Raw genomic sequence first — 17746 nt, forward strand, 5'->3', positions numbered from 1 at the left:
TGATCTGATTACCTGACACTTGTCCCATGATACTTTTTAAAAATTACTCTGGGAAACTATTCATTTTAAAGATCTATTTTTAAGTATCTAGTCAAGTAATGATGTATGTAAGTTCAAAATGTGTTCCACCCAGAGACTGGGACTTCCAGAAGCACCCATGAACTCAAATTATTGCTCTAAATGCTGTGAGTAACTTACAGAAACAAGGGTTATTCACTCACCCAAAACTGCAGCAAGTTCCTCACAGAGCACTGGAAGACGGGAAGGAAAGAGAAAGGAAGTGGGAAACTTGGGGAGTCAAGGCAGATAAGGATGCTGGGACTGAGAAATCCAAGTCAAAAGAGGGAATGCTGGAGAAAGGCGGTGACAGCACAATGAAACAGTTCGCCTGATCACTCCACTGAGCACCAGGCTCACCTCTACTCCTGGGCGGGGGCCTTGGTCACACATTTGCCTATGATATGTCCCTCCTGTTCTTTCCCAGTCAGAAGTAGTCACCTATTGTCACCACCCCAGCAAAACCATCTTTAGTTACCATCTCCCCATGCACCTTCCCCAAGCCTTGTTCTCAAGGCAGTCATCCCTGGCTCTCACTCTTGGATACTCAAGTAGTAAATGAAGAGAGTTGCCCACTGCCAGCAACTATGGAAAAATCAATCTGTTTGCTAGAGGCAATCTGTGCTATCACTTTTCTCAATTCAAGAGATAATAACTGAATTGTCCTCCCTCTACCTGAGGGCAGCCTTTAAGCCAGAAAGACGGCTTGGGAAGAGAAAGGAGGTTCCCAACTCCACCTGCCTGGCAGACTCCATGCATCTCTCACCTTGCTGCCCAGAGGCCTGCACCCAATTTTGGAGCCTTTAATGAACTAAGCAATGAACATCCACCATCGTCAGTGACTGCGGATGTGGGCAAGTCAACCAACTGCAACGTCAGTAGACAATAAAGAGGAGCTAAACTCAAGGTCATGTGAAAATCCGAAGGTCAATACAAAGGCTTTTCCCCTTAGAACATTCTAGAATCTGGGGAGAGATATAACTCCTCCTCCAAGTCAAAATAGTGAAACCAGTGCTTTGAGAGGGTGGAAAAGAAAGAGATGGCTAGAAACAAGAGGGCCTGTTCAAAAGGCCCAAGACTCAGCGAATTTCAAAAGTCTACATCATGAGTGATACAGATTTTATCAAAAGACAAGCAGGGAAACTAAGGTTATGCACTGTATATTTCCTGTTTTTGTAGCACAGAGGGATCCTGGGAAATGTCATCAGATGGGGATTTAGATCTGAATCTCCAGGACTGAACAACAGAGATGTTTGTAAAGACGGTGTCTGTTTGGGGTGTGGGTCAAGACAGTGCTACCAGACAGAGTTGTACAAGACTTGAAAAGAGTAGGTCAGGCCTAGTGCCCGGACAGAAAGTCAGTAAGAAGATCAGTAAGTGGATGGTATGTGGAAAAACTAGTGAAGAACATTGGAAAATTCTAGGCATGTCTGATAAAAACATGAGTCGAACTCTCATAGGAGCGTGTACTCAGCACCCACATGGGGAATGGGTTAGAAAGGGACCCTCCTCCATATTCGGCCACTTGTCCACGAGACAGTGTAGTCCCTTTCCAGCTGAAAGTCCTTGGAGAGATTAAAGATAGAGCTAAACCTCTATGTACTCTCTCAAGAAACAGTAAAAATGCCAGTAGTAATAGCAAGAAGCCCTCACAACGGAGGCAGCCTAGAGTGTCCCAAGTGTTCCCTACGTCCTTAACTTTAGCTATCAGGCCCTTTAGTCTGGCAGTTGCTGCTGCCAGAGTGGTGAAGATCAGGGAGTTGGGACCAATGATGATGCGTTTGTCAGCTACAAATTTCTCCTCATTTTGTTTGATAGAAAAATAGGCCCAAGAGGTCCTGTGAACTTGGGGGAGAAAGGTTTTATCTCTCTCTCTTTTTTAAGCTTACTAGTTCTTCTCCAAACAGCATCTCCCTTGTTTGTCAATGTTGTAACGAATAGGATCTGATGTCTGACATTGCTCTTCAACAGAAATCACACATTCTTGATGTTGAAGGTGTCTCCGAATAGTATTTACTACCATGAAAAAGTACATTTTAATATTCTATGTGTATAAGTATAGAATAGTTTCAACATAATTGGTGCCCTTTTAAAACTCCATATTAATTTTCTATGCACTTAAAACTTACTCAAAGGATGGGAGGAAAACTTATTAGGAACAAGGAATCCAGAGTGGATGGGGGGATAAAAAGGGTTAGTGGGGGTGAATCTGCTTGAAATACAGTATATACATGTGTAAAATTGTGGACAAAGGATTCATAGAAGAGATTAAAAATCTTCCCCAGACTTCCAAAGGCACAGTGGAGATAAGAGTGTCCCGAAGGTTCCAGAATAAAAGCAGGAAAGTTTTTTTCCCCAAGTGTCTCCACAACTATATCCTCAGTCTAGAAGAGGAAGCGGCACATAAATTCACTCAGCACATATTTACCAGATAAGAGTTAGAGCACTTAGATCTACTCAGTGACACACAGCTCCCAAGGTACGGGACAGACCCGCTGATGGCAAGGCCAACCGCGTCTACAAATGCACAGTGCCCATGTGGAACTCCCAGAAACGAGCTGAACTCAGTGTAGGAGGGGCCAAGAGGAAGGGTTTGCAGCATCGACTCAACATGAAGAAACCCTCCACCCGCTGCTTCTCCCACGTGTTCACTGAGGGCCACAGATCTGTCATTCTCTTTTGAAAGCTAACAGCTTCTCCACAAGCCCATACTGTCTGTTCTGCCACTCGGCTCTGTGGATCATCACAGCCCACAGGAAGATAAGTGTGAACAGAGCATGCGCTTGCTGCCCATCAGCAGGTTAGCTCAAGGTGGACCCTAGTCCCCAGAAGTGCGAAGCTCCTAGGATTATACTTGCTTGGGTTCAAGGAGGAGATCTTAGCATCTGGTTGAGTAACCCTGACGGCCTGTCAGGCCCTCTGCAATCACAGTTACAGCAGAGGGCCAGGCAGAGGTTTCTCCCGGGGAGTAAAAGGAGAAGACTTTCTTATAATTGTTCACGTTGGACAGACAGCTGTCTACTTCCTGGCCCCTGTGTTCTGGGACTCCATGATATCAACACTACCACCTAGCAGCCCTCCAGCTCACCTCTCTGGTCTCAATCTGCTGTTTGTAGTCCCTGGAACCTAAAGGGTCACTGGGGTTGTAGGGGTTGGATGGAGGACAGCTTCTCCATCCTCACATGGCCTATGGTTTTCATCACATCAATAGGAGTGAGCATCAGCATTGCCATTTTAATATGAGAAGGGAGAAGATATCAAGGCTTATCCAACTGTGGCAGAACCAGCTGCCCTGGCCTCAGTCTACCTTCCTTAAAGCCCTGTGGTGATCTGAAGGCGGGCTGAGAACTCACCAGGCAGGCTACCAGGACGGCATCGCTGCTGTTCCTCTCAGAGGGGGATCTGCAGAGCTCAATCAGGCGAGACATACCTGTACAAGACACAAGCAGATCACCACAACCGAGTTAGCCTAGCCAGGTGAGCCAGACTTGAAGGCCAGCTTCACCCACAGTACCTGTCCACAGAGGAGAAGCTGAACAACCTGGAGGAATATTTCCAGGAGACTTTCTACTTCCTACACAAGGGCAAGAAAAGTAGAGTGTCAAAGTCAAACCCACAAGTGCCAAAGCAATGGCCTGGGCTGATGGTCACCAAACATTGCCCGCGCATTGCCCAGTTTCTCTGAGCAAGGCCTTTGTAATACACGCTTCCTGTTTCACAAGAACAGTGTTTAACATTCATGCCTTTCCACTGGGAGACTCCAGCTACATTGCCCCAATTGGCTAGGTCAGTCAGAAAATATATTTTAGCTAGAAGTATAGAAAACTATAGACCCCATTAACATTTCCAAGAGTATGAGAAAATGATGCCACAAGCCACAAAGATATGTGACCTTCTAAAACATTCATCAACCCATGCAGATAAGCAGGGCCTGCTCTGTCTGATGCTTTGAGCACCAGTCTCCTAATTCTTTCCTGCAGACCATTTTCCTGTAACTTCTCAGGGCAAGTGCTGAAGGCACCTGTAGGGCAGTGGTTCTCATCCTTTCTAGTGCTGTGACTTTTAACACAGTTCCTTGTGTAGTGGTGACCCCTACTAATAAAACTATTTCATTGCTGCTTCGTAACTGTAATTTTGCTGTGCTGTAACATAAATATCTCTCATGTAGGGTGTCCACAGGTTGAGGACCACGCTCTAGAGCTTTGCATAGAGTGGAGGTTCTGGGAATATTCAGGTAAATAGGAGGCTAACAACAATAGATAGAATTCCTGGATATTCTGATCATAAGTAAGTGAAGTAGTGAATAGATAAATAACATAGTCAATGAATTACTGAGAGAATAAACCTATGAATGAAGGAGTAAAAAAGTGAATAAAAGAATAAACGGTTAAGTGAAGGGAGTAATCGGGTTCTGAATGACAGGAGTCTGCAGGTGAGTAGCTATTTTGGCCAACGTTTATCTCTCGTTACAATTTGGACAAGGAGCTATGCCCAGGGTTTCTATCTCCCAGCACATAAAGAATGGGGCTGACCCTGGTTAGTCCTAATACTCTGCACTCTGACAGCACCATGAGATCACCATTACCATCCCAAACTTCCTATTCCACTCCAGCCACAGCCAGCACCACTCACAGCTGAGCCGCACAGCCTCCCGGGCCACATCTGGGTCTCGGCAGAGGCGGGCCAGGGTCACTGCAGCTTTCTGCTGTACTCTCTCACAGGCTGCCACTTCAGCAGGCGTCCCAGACCTTGGCTTCTCCGACAGCATGCCCATGATGAGCTGGACACCTGGGCGAGAAGCAACAGACAGACAGTTTGGACAGTTTAGACTCACTCCCAGTGTAGAACTTTCTTAGTTGAGCTAGTTAGAGGATGGATGCAGGCCTCAAGCAAAGGCTTGCGGTAGGAGAGTCTCAAACAGAGGTGCCAGTTGGATATGGTTACCTCTTGCCGTTCCTCCTTCACAGGGATATGCCTGATTCTAGGCACCAAGTCACTAAACTGGAAAGAAACTTCTAGAAAGACAGCTCCACATTTTAAAACATCATTATTGACTTTATGGTATGTCTCACACTGTGTAATATGCACAGTAAATAAACAGTCCCCTCAAACATCCCAGCAGCCTCACGGGCATGACCATGGTAATTCTACTCTAATGTCAGAATAGGGTAACCCTCTTGCGCAAAGCATGGGGAGGATGCTGGGTGGAACTTAGATGACTGGCCCTTGTCACCCGATGGGGCTGCATCTGAGACAGGTCAGAGGTGCTGAGTCCCATAGAAGGAGGTGTCTTGGGTTTAGGCTGGAGAATCACTATAGCAAATGCAATCAAAGTGGGAGTGCCAGATTGGGGTTCTGTTTAATCACTCAGGGGTCTCCTATCTCCTCCCCAAACAAGATCTGTCTCCTGATTGTTCTATAAAGCACACACGCACACACACACACACACACACACACACACACACACACACACACAAACACGTGCGCGCTATCAGCCTGCCTTTGCTTACTCTTTCTGTAGGGAATGCCCCTTTCCCTCTTGTTCTCATATGCCTTCCATCCTACAGGTTCACAGCAGAAGCCTGTCTTCTGTGTAAGCTGCTACCCACCCCCAGCATCCTAGTCCCAACCAGCCAGCAAAGAACTTAAACTCGACATGATCTAAAGATAGGCTCTACTTCATGCTGTTGCTTCAGGAATTATGTTGTATGTGAGCTGATGATTTCAATAAAAATCTAGATTTCTGATTTCTAACGTCTACCTTCTGAATTGGCAGTAGTGACTCTGCACATCTTTCTACATGGCTAGAAGCTTGTTGTTTGTTTGTTTGTTTGTTTGTTTGTTTCTAGTTTGTTTTGTAGTAAGATGGGGATGTGCTATGTATTTCAGGCTCCCTTGGACCTGACCGCAGAGCTGAGGCTGTCCTGGAACTCAAAACCCTCCTACTGTAGCCTCCTGAATGCTGAGGTTAGAAGCATGCACCTACATGCCTGTCTTAAGTTTACTCTTATCAACGAGATTGGTCTAATCCTTGTCTACTTCATCCATTTCATTATGTGTCTGGATCCTGCAGGCCTCTATGGTTACCACCTGTGACATTGTAATGGGCTTTCAGAGTCAGACTATTCAACAGGGTTTTCCCTTATAGAGACCTGGGAGGCTCCTGGCTTTTAGTGGCCTCTGGATACATCACTATCATTCGGATCTAAAAGTCCTGCCTTCCTCAAACTCTCTGCATGAAGTCCTGTGAGGCTCATACTGTTTCCTGAAAGAGAAGGTAGGCCTGGTGCAGAGACTCTGCTGACACTCCTCAGGGTCGCCCTCACTCACTCCTGAGAGCAAGCATTGCCATTCACACTCTTCAGAGGGAAAAGAGAGAGCCCATATTGTTTGTAGATAACAGAGCCAGGATTCGCGCTCACCAAGTATGGCTCCAATGTTCAAGCTCTGCTACCCTCCTTCCCTCTGTGCCTGTACTGTTTTAGATGGCCTATCTTATACATCAACACTTCAGTCCAGGCAGGCCCCCTTCTGGTCAGGGAAAGCCTTTAGGAAAAATGTGGGGCCCTATTAAACTCCACATCCTCGGTGTCCACCACAGTGCCAGGCACACAGTAGGTTTCTGCCCCTGCAGACTCAGCGAGTCAGTCAACACTTCTTTGTAAGCCACAAAGCACTCTCAGATGGCAGCTATCCCAAACTCAAAGGCACAGGCAAGTGGCAGCCTGCTGTCCTTGGCCACTTGAGCCAAGACTCCAAGTGCCTAAGGAGAGTACAAGTGACACCACGCAGCCTCTCCTCTTGGCCTCAGCTGGCTCAGCACAGTTTCTCATTATTAGCTCAATCACATGAAATTAACACAAAATGGTGTGTTTCAATTAGTCTTGGGGAACTGGGAGGTGTATGTTTGTTCAGACAGCAGGGCAGCCTGGGGGAAGGGACTTTCAGGAGAGCGGAGGTACCCAGCCTCCCAGCTCACTCTCTCATTAGTGTCTCTGGTCTCCAACTGCTTGCTAATTGCTCCCTTATTCCTCAGTCACAGGAAGCCCTGGCCAGCCTAGCTCTGTTCCCAGCGGCAAGGCATCCAGCCACCTTGTCTTTTGACAGAGACTGCTTACAACAGCCTTCAGGCCGACAAGCCCAGTTCCACCTCCCCTTGATCAGGAATACACAAGGTGGAACAAGAGAGGGCCAGCTGTAAGGGAGAGGAGCGGAGGCAACCCTGCTGCTCTCCCCCCCCCCACCCCGTCCCAAACATTAGCTTCTCATAGAGTCCAAATGCAATAAGGCAGTTAAATAGCAATGTCTCCCCACTTTGGGACAACCTTACTTCCTTCCCTGTTTTATTGTCCCCATGCCACTATCCCTACCTGGCACTATCGTCTATGTTTTCTATCTCCCACTAGAATTTAAGCCTGTGAAGGCAAATACACATTTCACTTTTGACTAGGTTATACACAGAATTCTCTCTCTCTCTCTCTCTCTCTCTCTCTCTCTCTCTCTCTCTCTCTCTCTCTCTCTGTGTGTGTGTGTGTGTGTGTGTTTGTGTGTGTGTGTGTGTCCATGCTCATACAGATATACAAACATATGTGTATTTATATATCTACACAAGTGATTTATACAAGCCCAAAGGCATATACTCTGACAATCCGCATGGTATCTATCCCCAGACCTACCATTCTCCTGAATGATGTCAGAGGCACACTGCTCCAGCACAGACATGTTTGCCAAGATGGTCACAATCTGGGAAATGGAAATGAGAAATTTTGAAACAAACATGTATGGTCCCCACGGTACTCTCTGAGGGTAGGTCATCTGGGGGCTGCAGAGCTTCCGTCCAGCCTGGCTCCTTCTTATCCTTCTGCCTATCCTTCCAAGGTACTGTCTTCTATTCTCATGGGCTCCTGCCTCCCAGATGTAAGCTCCAGTGACTGATGCCCATTAATCAGTGGATGGTTCTGGGACAGTCATCTGGGGTCCCAGTAGAGATCAGACTCACTGGATAAAGCTGAGGTCTAGTTTTTGAATGCAGGGACCCTCAGTCTAACCCCTATGACTTCAGACCCCTTTCTCTCTTCTGTTCTGGCTTTGCCTCTTGACTCTTTCACCTTTGATTGGGTTCCCCAGTGTCAATTCCCTTTCCTGATACTGACCTTCTACCTGAAATGAATTAAGGCTAAACTCAAGCCAGAGGGCATGCTGATGAGAACGTTCAGTTTAGCCACACTTTTCAAGACTCTGGTCTACAAGCCTCACAGATCACCACTGACCCTGACAGTGACACTGTCATTAATGATAGAACACTGACATTCCATGGACCTCCAGCCTTTGTTACAGTCTCCTGATCTGTGACACTTTCCAGTCCCACAGCATGATCAATGGGTCTCAGTGAACTCATAGCAAATAAGTAGGTAAGTAAATAAATAAATAAAATGCATTAAGGAATTTTCAACAAGGGACACAGAATGTAAATGGTGCCCAAAATTAGATAGATAGATAGATAGATAGATAGATAGATAGATACATAGATAGATAGATAGATAGATACATAGATACATAGATAGATACATAGATAGATACATAGATAGATACATAGATAGATACATAGATAGATACATAGATAGATACATAGATAGATACATAGATAGATAGTCAGTCGGTCAAGGATGGGAATATAGTACTATGAACAGAGATGGTCCATGGCACTGTTCCTAAAAGAAACCACACAGTTGCAAATGTGCCTCTCTCTGCAGATGCAGACAGTATGCACGGATAGTGATTGAAATAAATAGAAAGATCTAAAGTATTTCTCTCCAGTGTGAGCCCACTCCCCAGAGAGCTTCTTCATAAGCTGGTGAGATGGTCTAACCAGGAACCATGCTCTGCCCTGAGATGACAAGTGATTGTCTGCAGAGGACAGCACAGGAAGCTTCAGGCCTGAGGATGGATGCTAGCACACTATTTGCCAGGAAAGAGCATTAGATGGATTTTAACTAGTTTAATTTTAGCTTATCATTCTCCTTAATAAAACATCTGAAAGCTCTGAAATAGGGAAAAAAAGTGTTGCCACACCCATAGGATATCTATCCTTCTGCCATCTCAAGACACATGTTGGCTGTGGAAGCAATATCTCTGGGCCTCAGCCTCTTCCCACTCTGACCTGATCAGGGACTAGATGGGTAAGTAAGAACTGGAGTGAGACATTGGAGGAAGGCAAGAAAGCCCCTCAAAAGGAAAACATTATTCTGAAGTCAACTGCCATGCCCAGTGTTTCACTAGAGGAGTGATAGGTATATATTGGAAGTTCTTTTTCTCTTCCTTTAGGATAGGGAGCATTTGTAGGTTCAGAGGAAAAAGTTAGAGAGAAGAGATGGAATATAGATGCAGCCCTCAAATGAAAATTCCCCAAGAGCAATAAAGTGCAGCCATAAGAGAGACATACAGGGCTGTCTGTCAGACTACAGTGTACTCCAGTGTCTCTGGGCAGCCAGTAACAGCAGCAACAGAGCCTGTTCTCACCCCACAGGGGCTCCCATGCCCCTCCTATCAGCAGACAGGCATTTCTATATACAGACTCTTGTTTGACCCGTACATTCATGAAGAAAGGAAGGAAGAGACGGAAAGAGGAAGGGAGGAAGGAAGATAAAACCTTTGTCTGCAGCAAGGGTTCATTATATGGCAATCATTAGCTGAGTCACAGGCATCAGGTAGGTCTTTGTGTTGGACTAATTTAGATCCTGTTAATGAAAATTACTTCCTCCTTACAGAGTCTGTACCCCATGTGGTTTTCTGAGGTGCAGATGAAGTAGTCAATTAAACACAATTTGAATAAATGCCAATTATACCCTGCTTGGAGTCTCCCATTTGAAACACACTTGTATGCACTGTGGTGAAGAGGGAAAAGAAGCCAATGTTTTCACCTAGCAGTTAGCCTCCCAACTGGGGTTTTAAGGACAACTGGTTTACCTGGCTAGAAGCAACCAAGCAATGCTGTGAGGATACAGGAATGCAGGAGCAAGGTTCATGGTTTCTCTTGGCCCAGGGTTATTCAATTTGTGTAAAATTAAGGCCTGTTTTTTCTGACCCTCCTGTAGTTATCTGGTGAGCACAGAGAACACTGGCCTCAAGAAATACCTTGGATGAGATGTAGTGTAGGCTCATGTCCTGGTTCCATCTCTTGTTACCCACATGACTCTAGGAATGCTACCCAGCCTTCTGTGCTTGGTTAATGAAAGGGTATATATTTCTTATTGCTGCTATAACAGATTGCTGAAAACTTAGTAGTTTAAAACAAAACAATTTTATTATCTTACAATGCTACAGGTCTGGGGTCCTAAGTAGATCTTATTATTCTCTCTCTGCCTGTCTCTCTGTCTCTGTCTTTGTCTCTCTCTCTCTCTCTCTCTCTCTCTCTCTCTCTCTCACACACACACACACACACACACACACACACACACAAATGGTAAGCCTAGATTTCTCTGTGGGAAAACCAAATAAACTGTAATCTGTGTGACATGGACTTGCCCCTTCCCCCTGGCTCGTTTCTTTCTCAACTGGACACTGTGGGACTGGAGAAATGATTTAGTGCTGCCAGGGCTTGGACTCCAGCATCCAAATAACAAGTTGAGAAAGCCCCACGTTAAAGGAGAGACCTTGCCTCAAAAGAAATAGATGGGAAGCTATAGGGGATGCCTGACATTCTCTTCTAGACTCTGCAATTGCTGATAGGTACATGCTTCTGCACATACTTGTTCATACCCCCACCTCTTTAAATAAATGAATAAATAAATCAGTAAGTAAATAATTCTTTTTAATGGCTTTACATTTTATATATCTTAGAGAACCTTCAATCTGGGAGCTGCATTTTAACCAAACTTTTCTAACCCTTTCCACTCAGCCCACGAACATTCATTATCCTAAAATGAGAGAAAAAGAATTTTCAATAATGAAACCTGAGACATTTTCTCTGACCCTGCTCCTCTCCCCTCCTCACATAAAATCATGCCATTACTTTAGACCCACCTGGATAACACTCCTTGGTTAAGAGCCTTAATTAATCACTGTGCAAAATCCCTTTGGCTATGTACAGGAAGTTATTGATCGATCTGGGGTAATAGCAATGGGTACCTCTGTGCAGCATCACTTGGGATACCACAGGAGATCAAATATAGTCATAAAATCATCATAAGCATTCAGTGTGTCTTGCCAATCACCTGGAATACTTGTTAAATTAAGCAAACATAACACACTTCTAAGAGGTGGGTCCTAGAAGGACCCAGACCTTGAATAATTTGTTAAAGGAGCACTAGCAAAGTGACAGGCACATTAAGGGGCTGATATGACCAAGAGGCACTAGGAATGAGAGATCCTCTCCAGGGAATAAAAGGTCTCATATTTGGAGGATTCTATGGTGGTTCAAATGGGAGTAGTCCACGTTCCTATATTTGAAGACTTGGTGCCAGTTGGTGGAACTGTTTGATAAGGAGTAGGATGTGTGGCCTGGTTGGAGGAGATAGGTCGCTGGGGTGGGTTTTGCAGTTTCAAAAGTCCACCATTCCCATTCAGCTCTCTGCCTCATGTTTGTGGGCTAAAATGTGAGATTTCAGCCACTGCTCCAGCATTATGCCTGCTTGTCTGCTTGTTGCTGTGTTCCTTGCCATGATAGTCGTGGACTCCACCCCTCTGAAACTATAAGCCCTGAATAAACTCTTTCTCTTAGAGGTTGCCTTGGTTATGGTGATTTATCACAGCTATAGAAAACAACAGAGCCTTCCTGGCTAGAAAACAACTAGTGGCTTCTTTGGTAGCCTGAAATGATTTTTCATTCGGCTTACAAGGGCTGAGGGAAAAGTTAAGTAGCTAGCCAATTAACATAGACCATCAGAGGGTCTGCCATATCACTAGTTCAACAACAATCAGGAGATACTTGCTCACAGGCAGACATGAAGACATGGCCCAGACCGTGTCACATCCCGAGCAGTCTCAGCAGTCACTCTCACCACACCCTGACTCCACCAACATCCCCCCTCACCTGCTGTGCTGTAGGAGAGCACTGAAGATCACAATGCATAAAAGACATGTGAAGTATGTCCAGAACACCCAGCAGAGACAAGTCCTCTGGCCTGACAGACCTTATGACACAGGACAGCTGAATACATCTATCTGTGAATCTTAGTCCTACTCTATGTTGCCCAAGGATTCAGACCCAAAAAAAGCCAATATTCAAAAAAACTGTAAAATTAACATTATTCTTTAATCAGAAGCTGGTCAACCATGTCAAGCATAGGTCTGGAATTCTCTCCTGCCCCTGCCTAGACTCTTCCCTTTTTTAGGATTTATGTGACCATGTTTGTATGCATGTGGAAAACAGAGATTAATCATTCTCCAGCTGTGTATACTGAGTGGGCTGGATGGAGCCTAGGATTTGCTAAGTCAACTAGGATGACTGGCCAGCAGGTTCCGTGGACTCACTTGTCTCCTTTCAGCACCAAGACCACAGGCATTTGTTTCCATGCTCAGCCTTTTTATGGGTTCAACAGATTTGAATCAGGTTCTCTTACTTGGGTAAAGGGCACTTTATCAGATCCAGCTTATAACACTTTTCAACCATACATATGTGCCACTGTACCCAGTTCTGGGAGTCAAACTCAAGCCTTTGTGCATGGTAGTCAAGCATTCCACCAACTGAGCTACATCCCCAGACTAGGATCATTTTCTTGGTGCTTAATATCCAGATGTAGCCCATAGTATCTTCTTCTAGATTAGCAGACATAGATGGAAGACCCCAGACCCACGGCTACGTTCATAACTGCCCATACCACAAGGGTGAGCACAGAATGGGCTTTGCCAGCGAGACTTGACTAATTAAGTGGACTTGGCCTGCCTAGATGATAGAGGAGTTCTCGCTGTCCAAACAGAGGTGCGCTAAGCACACTGCCAAGACCAGGAGGCTTTGCACAGCATTGGCGTCACTGGCATGCTCATTACCGGAAGCCTCACTGGGCATTTAATTTCTTAAGTATTTCAGGGGGCGGTGAGCACTTCAGAGCCCAATTCATCTTCTTTGTCTTCATTACAGAGAGCCCTCTGATCACCTTAATCCTCCCTCTGCCACAGCAAAGAGCCATTTGTTTCTTTAATGGGTATGCTCTCACTAGCTAAGTGGCTGCTCAGAGCCAGGGCAGAAGGTGAAGCCATCCTGAGGACAGTGGGAGATGTGCCTGGCTCAGACAAGGTGGAAAAAACTCCTGAATCAGATGCAGGGGAGTGTTCATCTGCCTCCTACTTGACCACATTCACACTGTTTTGAGGTGCCTTTTCCTAAGTGTTGGTAAGACTTCATGCAGGGTGGGGGGCTGCTGCTCTTCATAGGTTAGGGACTCTGCAGAGTCATGGGACATTCACACAGGAAGCAACATCCCATTCTACACACAAGGAGACTGCAGTCTACACACGTTCCCACTCAGTGCTGTGTTCAGGGCCATCCACTCACTGTACAGCATCTTTGTGACAGAGTCTACACCAAGAGTCCGCATCCCTAGTTTATTTGATTCCTACCTCGACTCTTCAATTACATATTTTACAAATGAAGAAAGAATTGCCCAAGGTAGCATGATCATTAACAGCAAGGATCTGCTGAACCTGTATTGTCTGTCTCCAAGAAGCTTGTTCTTATTGTCTCTATTAGATCTCATCTGACATGACCAGAGTAAGCCCCGGGTAAGGCACTTGATGGTGAAGGCCCCTGAAATAATGCCATGTGGGAGAGAGGCTCAACAAGTGGAGGTGTCTAGCTAAAGAAAGAGACCAGGTATATAATGAAGCCCAATAGAGAGCAGAACCTCCAGTTCTATGCCCATGCAATAGACACTGGGCATCGGCGTCACCTTGCAGTAGCCAATCAAACAGGCAAATACTTAGGCCTTCATGAACAGGATCTCTACCATTGCTACCCTTACTATCTGTGGGCTTGTCCAGCTCTAAGAAGTAAACTACAAAGTCTGGGCCTTCCTGGGTTCTCACCTGGTCCCGAGTATAAGGTGTGTCTACTCTCTGCTTGTCACCACAGGCTTCCAGAAGGACACGGATTGCATTCAACTGTAGAAGCATCTCACAGGCCATTTTTTCAAAGAAGGTGATATTGGCAAGGGCCGCAGAAGCCAGCAGGAAGACTTCCCCTGATGAGGCCTCTTGGCACAGTTCTGGAGAGTGAACAGGAAAAAACAGTTCAAGGTCAAGTGTTTTCACTTGGTCCCCACGATAGCTCTGGGAGACCATGTGGGTGGGAGTCTTGGTACTGTTTTTAGAGATGAATAAATTAGTTACTAGAAAGAGAACTATGTCATATGCATAGGTAGCAGAGCTGGGGTTGGAGCCCTTGTATGTGACTCCTGCTTACCCACATTGTTTATTGAGTGAATCCTAGGTGTCTAGAGTCATGAGATGGTAAGATGGACCAAAAAGGTAACATCCTTGTCCTTGTGATATACACTCTATTAGCAGGCAAGAGAAAGGGAACCTTTGAAAGTTGATATAAATAATTGCCAATTTTGATAAATATGAAGAGAAAAGAGACAAATGTTATGGTGGAAAATAAATGGAGACCCATGGGTCACATAGGAGGGGTCTCTAAGAACATGACTATAATGGTGAAGCCTTAAGAAAGGAAAAGGAGTCAGTCATGAAAATGTCTGGAGGAAGGACATGCTCTAGATAAGAGAAGTAGTGTATGCAGATGCCATGGGCAGAAAGGAGTTTCCGTCTCTCCCGTGATGAACACTAGGATGCTAAGTTTGCCTGAAGAAAGAGGCTGGGGTTAATGCAGAGATTCTGCCTTCCAGACACCTTCTATGTCTCCTTTTGGTCTCAGATGGTAAAGGTCGTCTGGCTTCAGAAAGTACTACACAAGCTCCTGGGTGCCATGGCTCTCTTCAGTCCTAGCAGTTATGACTTAGCACTAAATGAATGTCCCCAGATACCATATGTCATTGTGCTAAGGCCTTTTTGAAGGACAGTGCCCATCCCTCCATTACTTAACACAGTTGCCTTGGCCTCCCCAGAACCCGTAGTGGATGCCCATCGCAAGAGGCACTCTCCATGGTTCTGCTTATCCCAATGGCACTAACTTCTAAGTCTCAGTTCCAACCAGTCAGGATGTGACAGATTAAGCTCTGTGCCACTTGTAACAAGCGTCTCATTTCTACAGAGTCAGGGGAAGGAAGGCCAAACTCCAGAAAACTAGCAGAGGAAGAAAGGACAGAGACAGAGCTGAGCAAGGCCCTATGATAGTCCGTACTTCAGAGTTCAGACACTGCCGTTGGCACCTCTTGGCATCTTCATGATGTAACCATGGATTCCCCCTAATGTGGGATAGGCAGGAATATGAGTCAAACACCTACAGTCTTCCTTGTGCTGTGCCAGTGCATCGGATCCATCTTTAAGGAAGAAGGGGTTATGTACAGATACAGAAACTGAATCTCACAGGAGCAGCCACAGATATTATTTCTTGATCATTTACTCTGGGCCAGGGACTGCTTTAATTTTCACATCACCCAGTCATTTGATCTTTACAGTAATTCAATTTTATTGTGACTTAATCAATTAAACACCTGATATTTTGACCTGCTGAGATCTTACACCCAGTAAAGAACAAATCTATGTCAACCTGATCACAAAATCCTCGTTCTTTCTATACTTCAGGTTGTCTATTGTTTCAGCTCCTCGACTCATTCTCAGTGATGCCCCCATGGACATAAGTATCTACCTACTGGGGAGTTAATGCCTGCCTCTAAGGTATTGTGTTCCCTGTAGAACACTCCAGATGAGACCACCAAATATCTAGATCTCACCACTCAGGATTAGGATCACAGATTAGCCAAGTAACATCCTCATAGTGGATGCTCCACTCATCACCTGATGGGAGAAATCATTGGTGGCATTTGACTTTGCCCAAGCTTACATCTCCACACCTGGGCTTTGGTATGGGACCACTCTACCATTAGATTAGTCCCTAGGGGCCAATGGTACCCCTTGCCCTCGTGCACGTGCCATTGATACTGACTCATTGATTATTAGCACAGCCATCTAAGTGCCTTTTAATTTTGCTGAACACTTACTTGAACTACAGTCTGAGTCACCTGGGAGGTGTTAGGAAGATTAAATTGAGGATTCCAGTGACTCACTTATAAATGTTTCCAGGGAATGGCAAGAAGTTGGAGGGCTATTTCCCACCAAAGAACAGAGCCCTGGCATCATGCCCAGAAGATATATCCCATATGCTGACTCTGCGAGTGGGCTGCACAGTGCATCTTCCTGGGGATGGATTAAATAAGAAGGCTTTTCTTCTCTGGGGATTAATACAGTCTGGGAAAGAAACAGGAGTGGGTATGTAGTAACAGTGAAAGGTTGATTGGAGTATACACGCTTTGGGTTGTTTATTATTTGGAGAGTGTCTCCAGTTTTGCATTTAGTTCTTATATTAAAATATGTCCCTGCCCCTAGAAATATTGCAGAGGTGGCTGCTGTGTCACATGTGTGTCAGTAGGTGGCAGAGAGGAGAGGGGCTATGTCTACTCTCAGTGTAGACCTAGGAACATCTGAATGATTAGCAGTCTCACTCACTGAAAAAAAAGTGAACTGGAGAAGACCACAAGGGTGGGGAACATGGGGAGACTAGAAGAATGCTACCTGGGACTGCAGCCTGGGCAGGAATCAACCTGAGACTGGTGCCATGGGGCCTGGATATGGAGCTAGCCTAAAATGACACCAGTCCAGTGTCATGCAGTCTTGAGGGGAAGACCATGTCCAAAATGACCCCTGAGTGGTGACCTAATGGGCTAGTGTACCAGAGCACTCCTGAGACACTCAGAGACCTGGGTGCCACTAAGAGGAGCAAGTAAGTGGTAGAGAAATGGAAGAGAAAGAGAAACAGAAGGATGTGGAAACAGTGAAGAGAGGCAGAACTGGGGACTTGAGCCTGATGTGAGTAGCTGGTGATGCTGCCAGGGACAGAGGGTAAGCATATCTACAACAGCAGGGGGCTGTGACCACCAATGGTCAGGCAGAAGTCCCTGGTCTGGGCTGCCATCCATGGATGTGTTGATTTCTGAGGACTGTGCAGAACTGTCCCCACCCCTCACCTGGGCATCATGGGCCCCTGCACATTGTGGGAGTTGTGGGTGAGCCAATCCCCAACCTCAGAGGGTATGAGCATGGGAGAACTGGCACTGCCACTCATCTCTCATGCAGTGGCATGGATGAGGGAGAGATATCCTCCTCCCCGCACTCCCCTTGCCATCTGTGACAGATGGGACACCTGATGCTGGCGTCATGAGAGCCCTGCCCCTCACCTGCTGCTGTGCTCAGAAAAATGGGCCCTGCACCTCATCTTGGCAAAACATTAGATCTGACCCTAATGGCAGGGGTGCGGGTGAGCCGACTCCAAGAGTGTGAACATGGGAGAGTTGGTTCTGCTACTTGTCTGTTCTGTGACGGTATGGGCAAGGAAGAAATGTCTCCCCTCCCCCTTCCCCTTAGCACCTACAGCAGGTGAGAGAGCTGGCCCTGGGGTTATGAGAACAGGAGAGGGGCCCTGCCCCCTGTCTGCTGTGCAGTGGCACAAATGAGAAACATCCTCCCCCTCTCCCACATCCCTGGCCACCTACACCAGGTGGGACACCTGGCCCTGTTC

At 46.0% G+C, this 17746-nt stretch overlaps 1 protein-coding gene and 1 non-coding gene across 3 annotated transcripts in view; one reads left to right on the plus strand and one right to left on the minus strand.

The window, feature by feature from the left end:
• Insc (INSC spindle orientation adaptor protein) overlaps positions 1-17746 on the minus strand; it is a 104983-nt gene that overhangs the window by 722 nt on the left and 86515 nt on the right. For both annotated transcript variants that reach the window (XM_032892843.1, XM_032892842.1), the window contains 5 exons: positions 14080-14258; positions 7734-7800; positions 4690-4845; positions 3411-3487; positions 222-251 (listed from right to left, as the gene is read on the minus strand). In XM_032892843.1, the coding sequence (XP_032748734.1) occupies positions 222-251; positions 3411-3487; positions 4690-4845; positions 7734-7800; positions 14080-14258 (509 nt within the window). The remainder of the gene's footprint in view (positions 1-221; positions 252-3410; positions 3488-4689; positions 4846-7733; positions 7801-14079; positions 14259-17746) is intronic.
• Positions 16547-16676, plus strand: LOC116895023. The gene has a single exon (XR_004387209.1). It is a non-coding gene; the product is annotated as a small nucleolar RNA SNORA17 (small nucleolar RNA).

Source organism: Rattus rattus, chromosome 2 (genome assembly GCF_011064425.1).
Source record: "Rattus rattus isolate New Zealand chromosome 2, Rrattus_CSIRO_v1, whole genome shotgun sequence".
Lineage (NCBI taxonomy): Eukaryota > Metazoa > Chordata > Mammalia > Rodentia > Muridae > Rattus > Rattus rattus.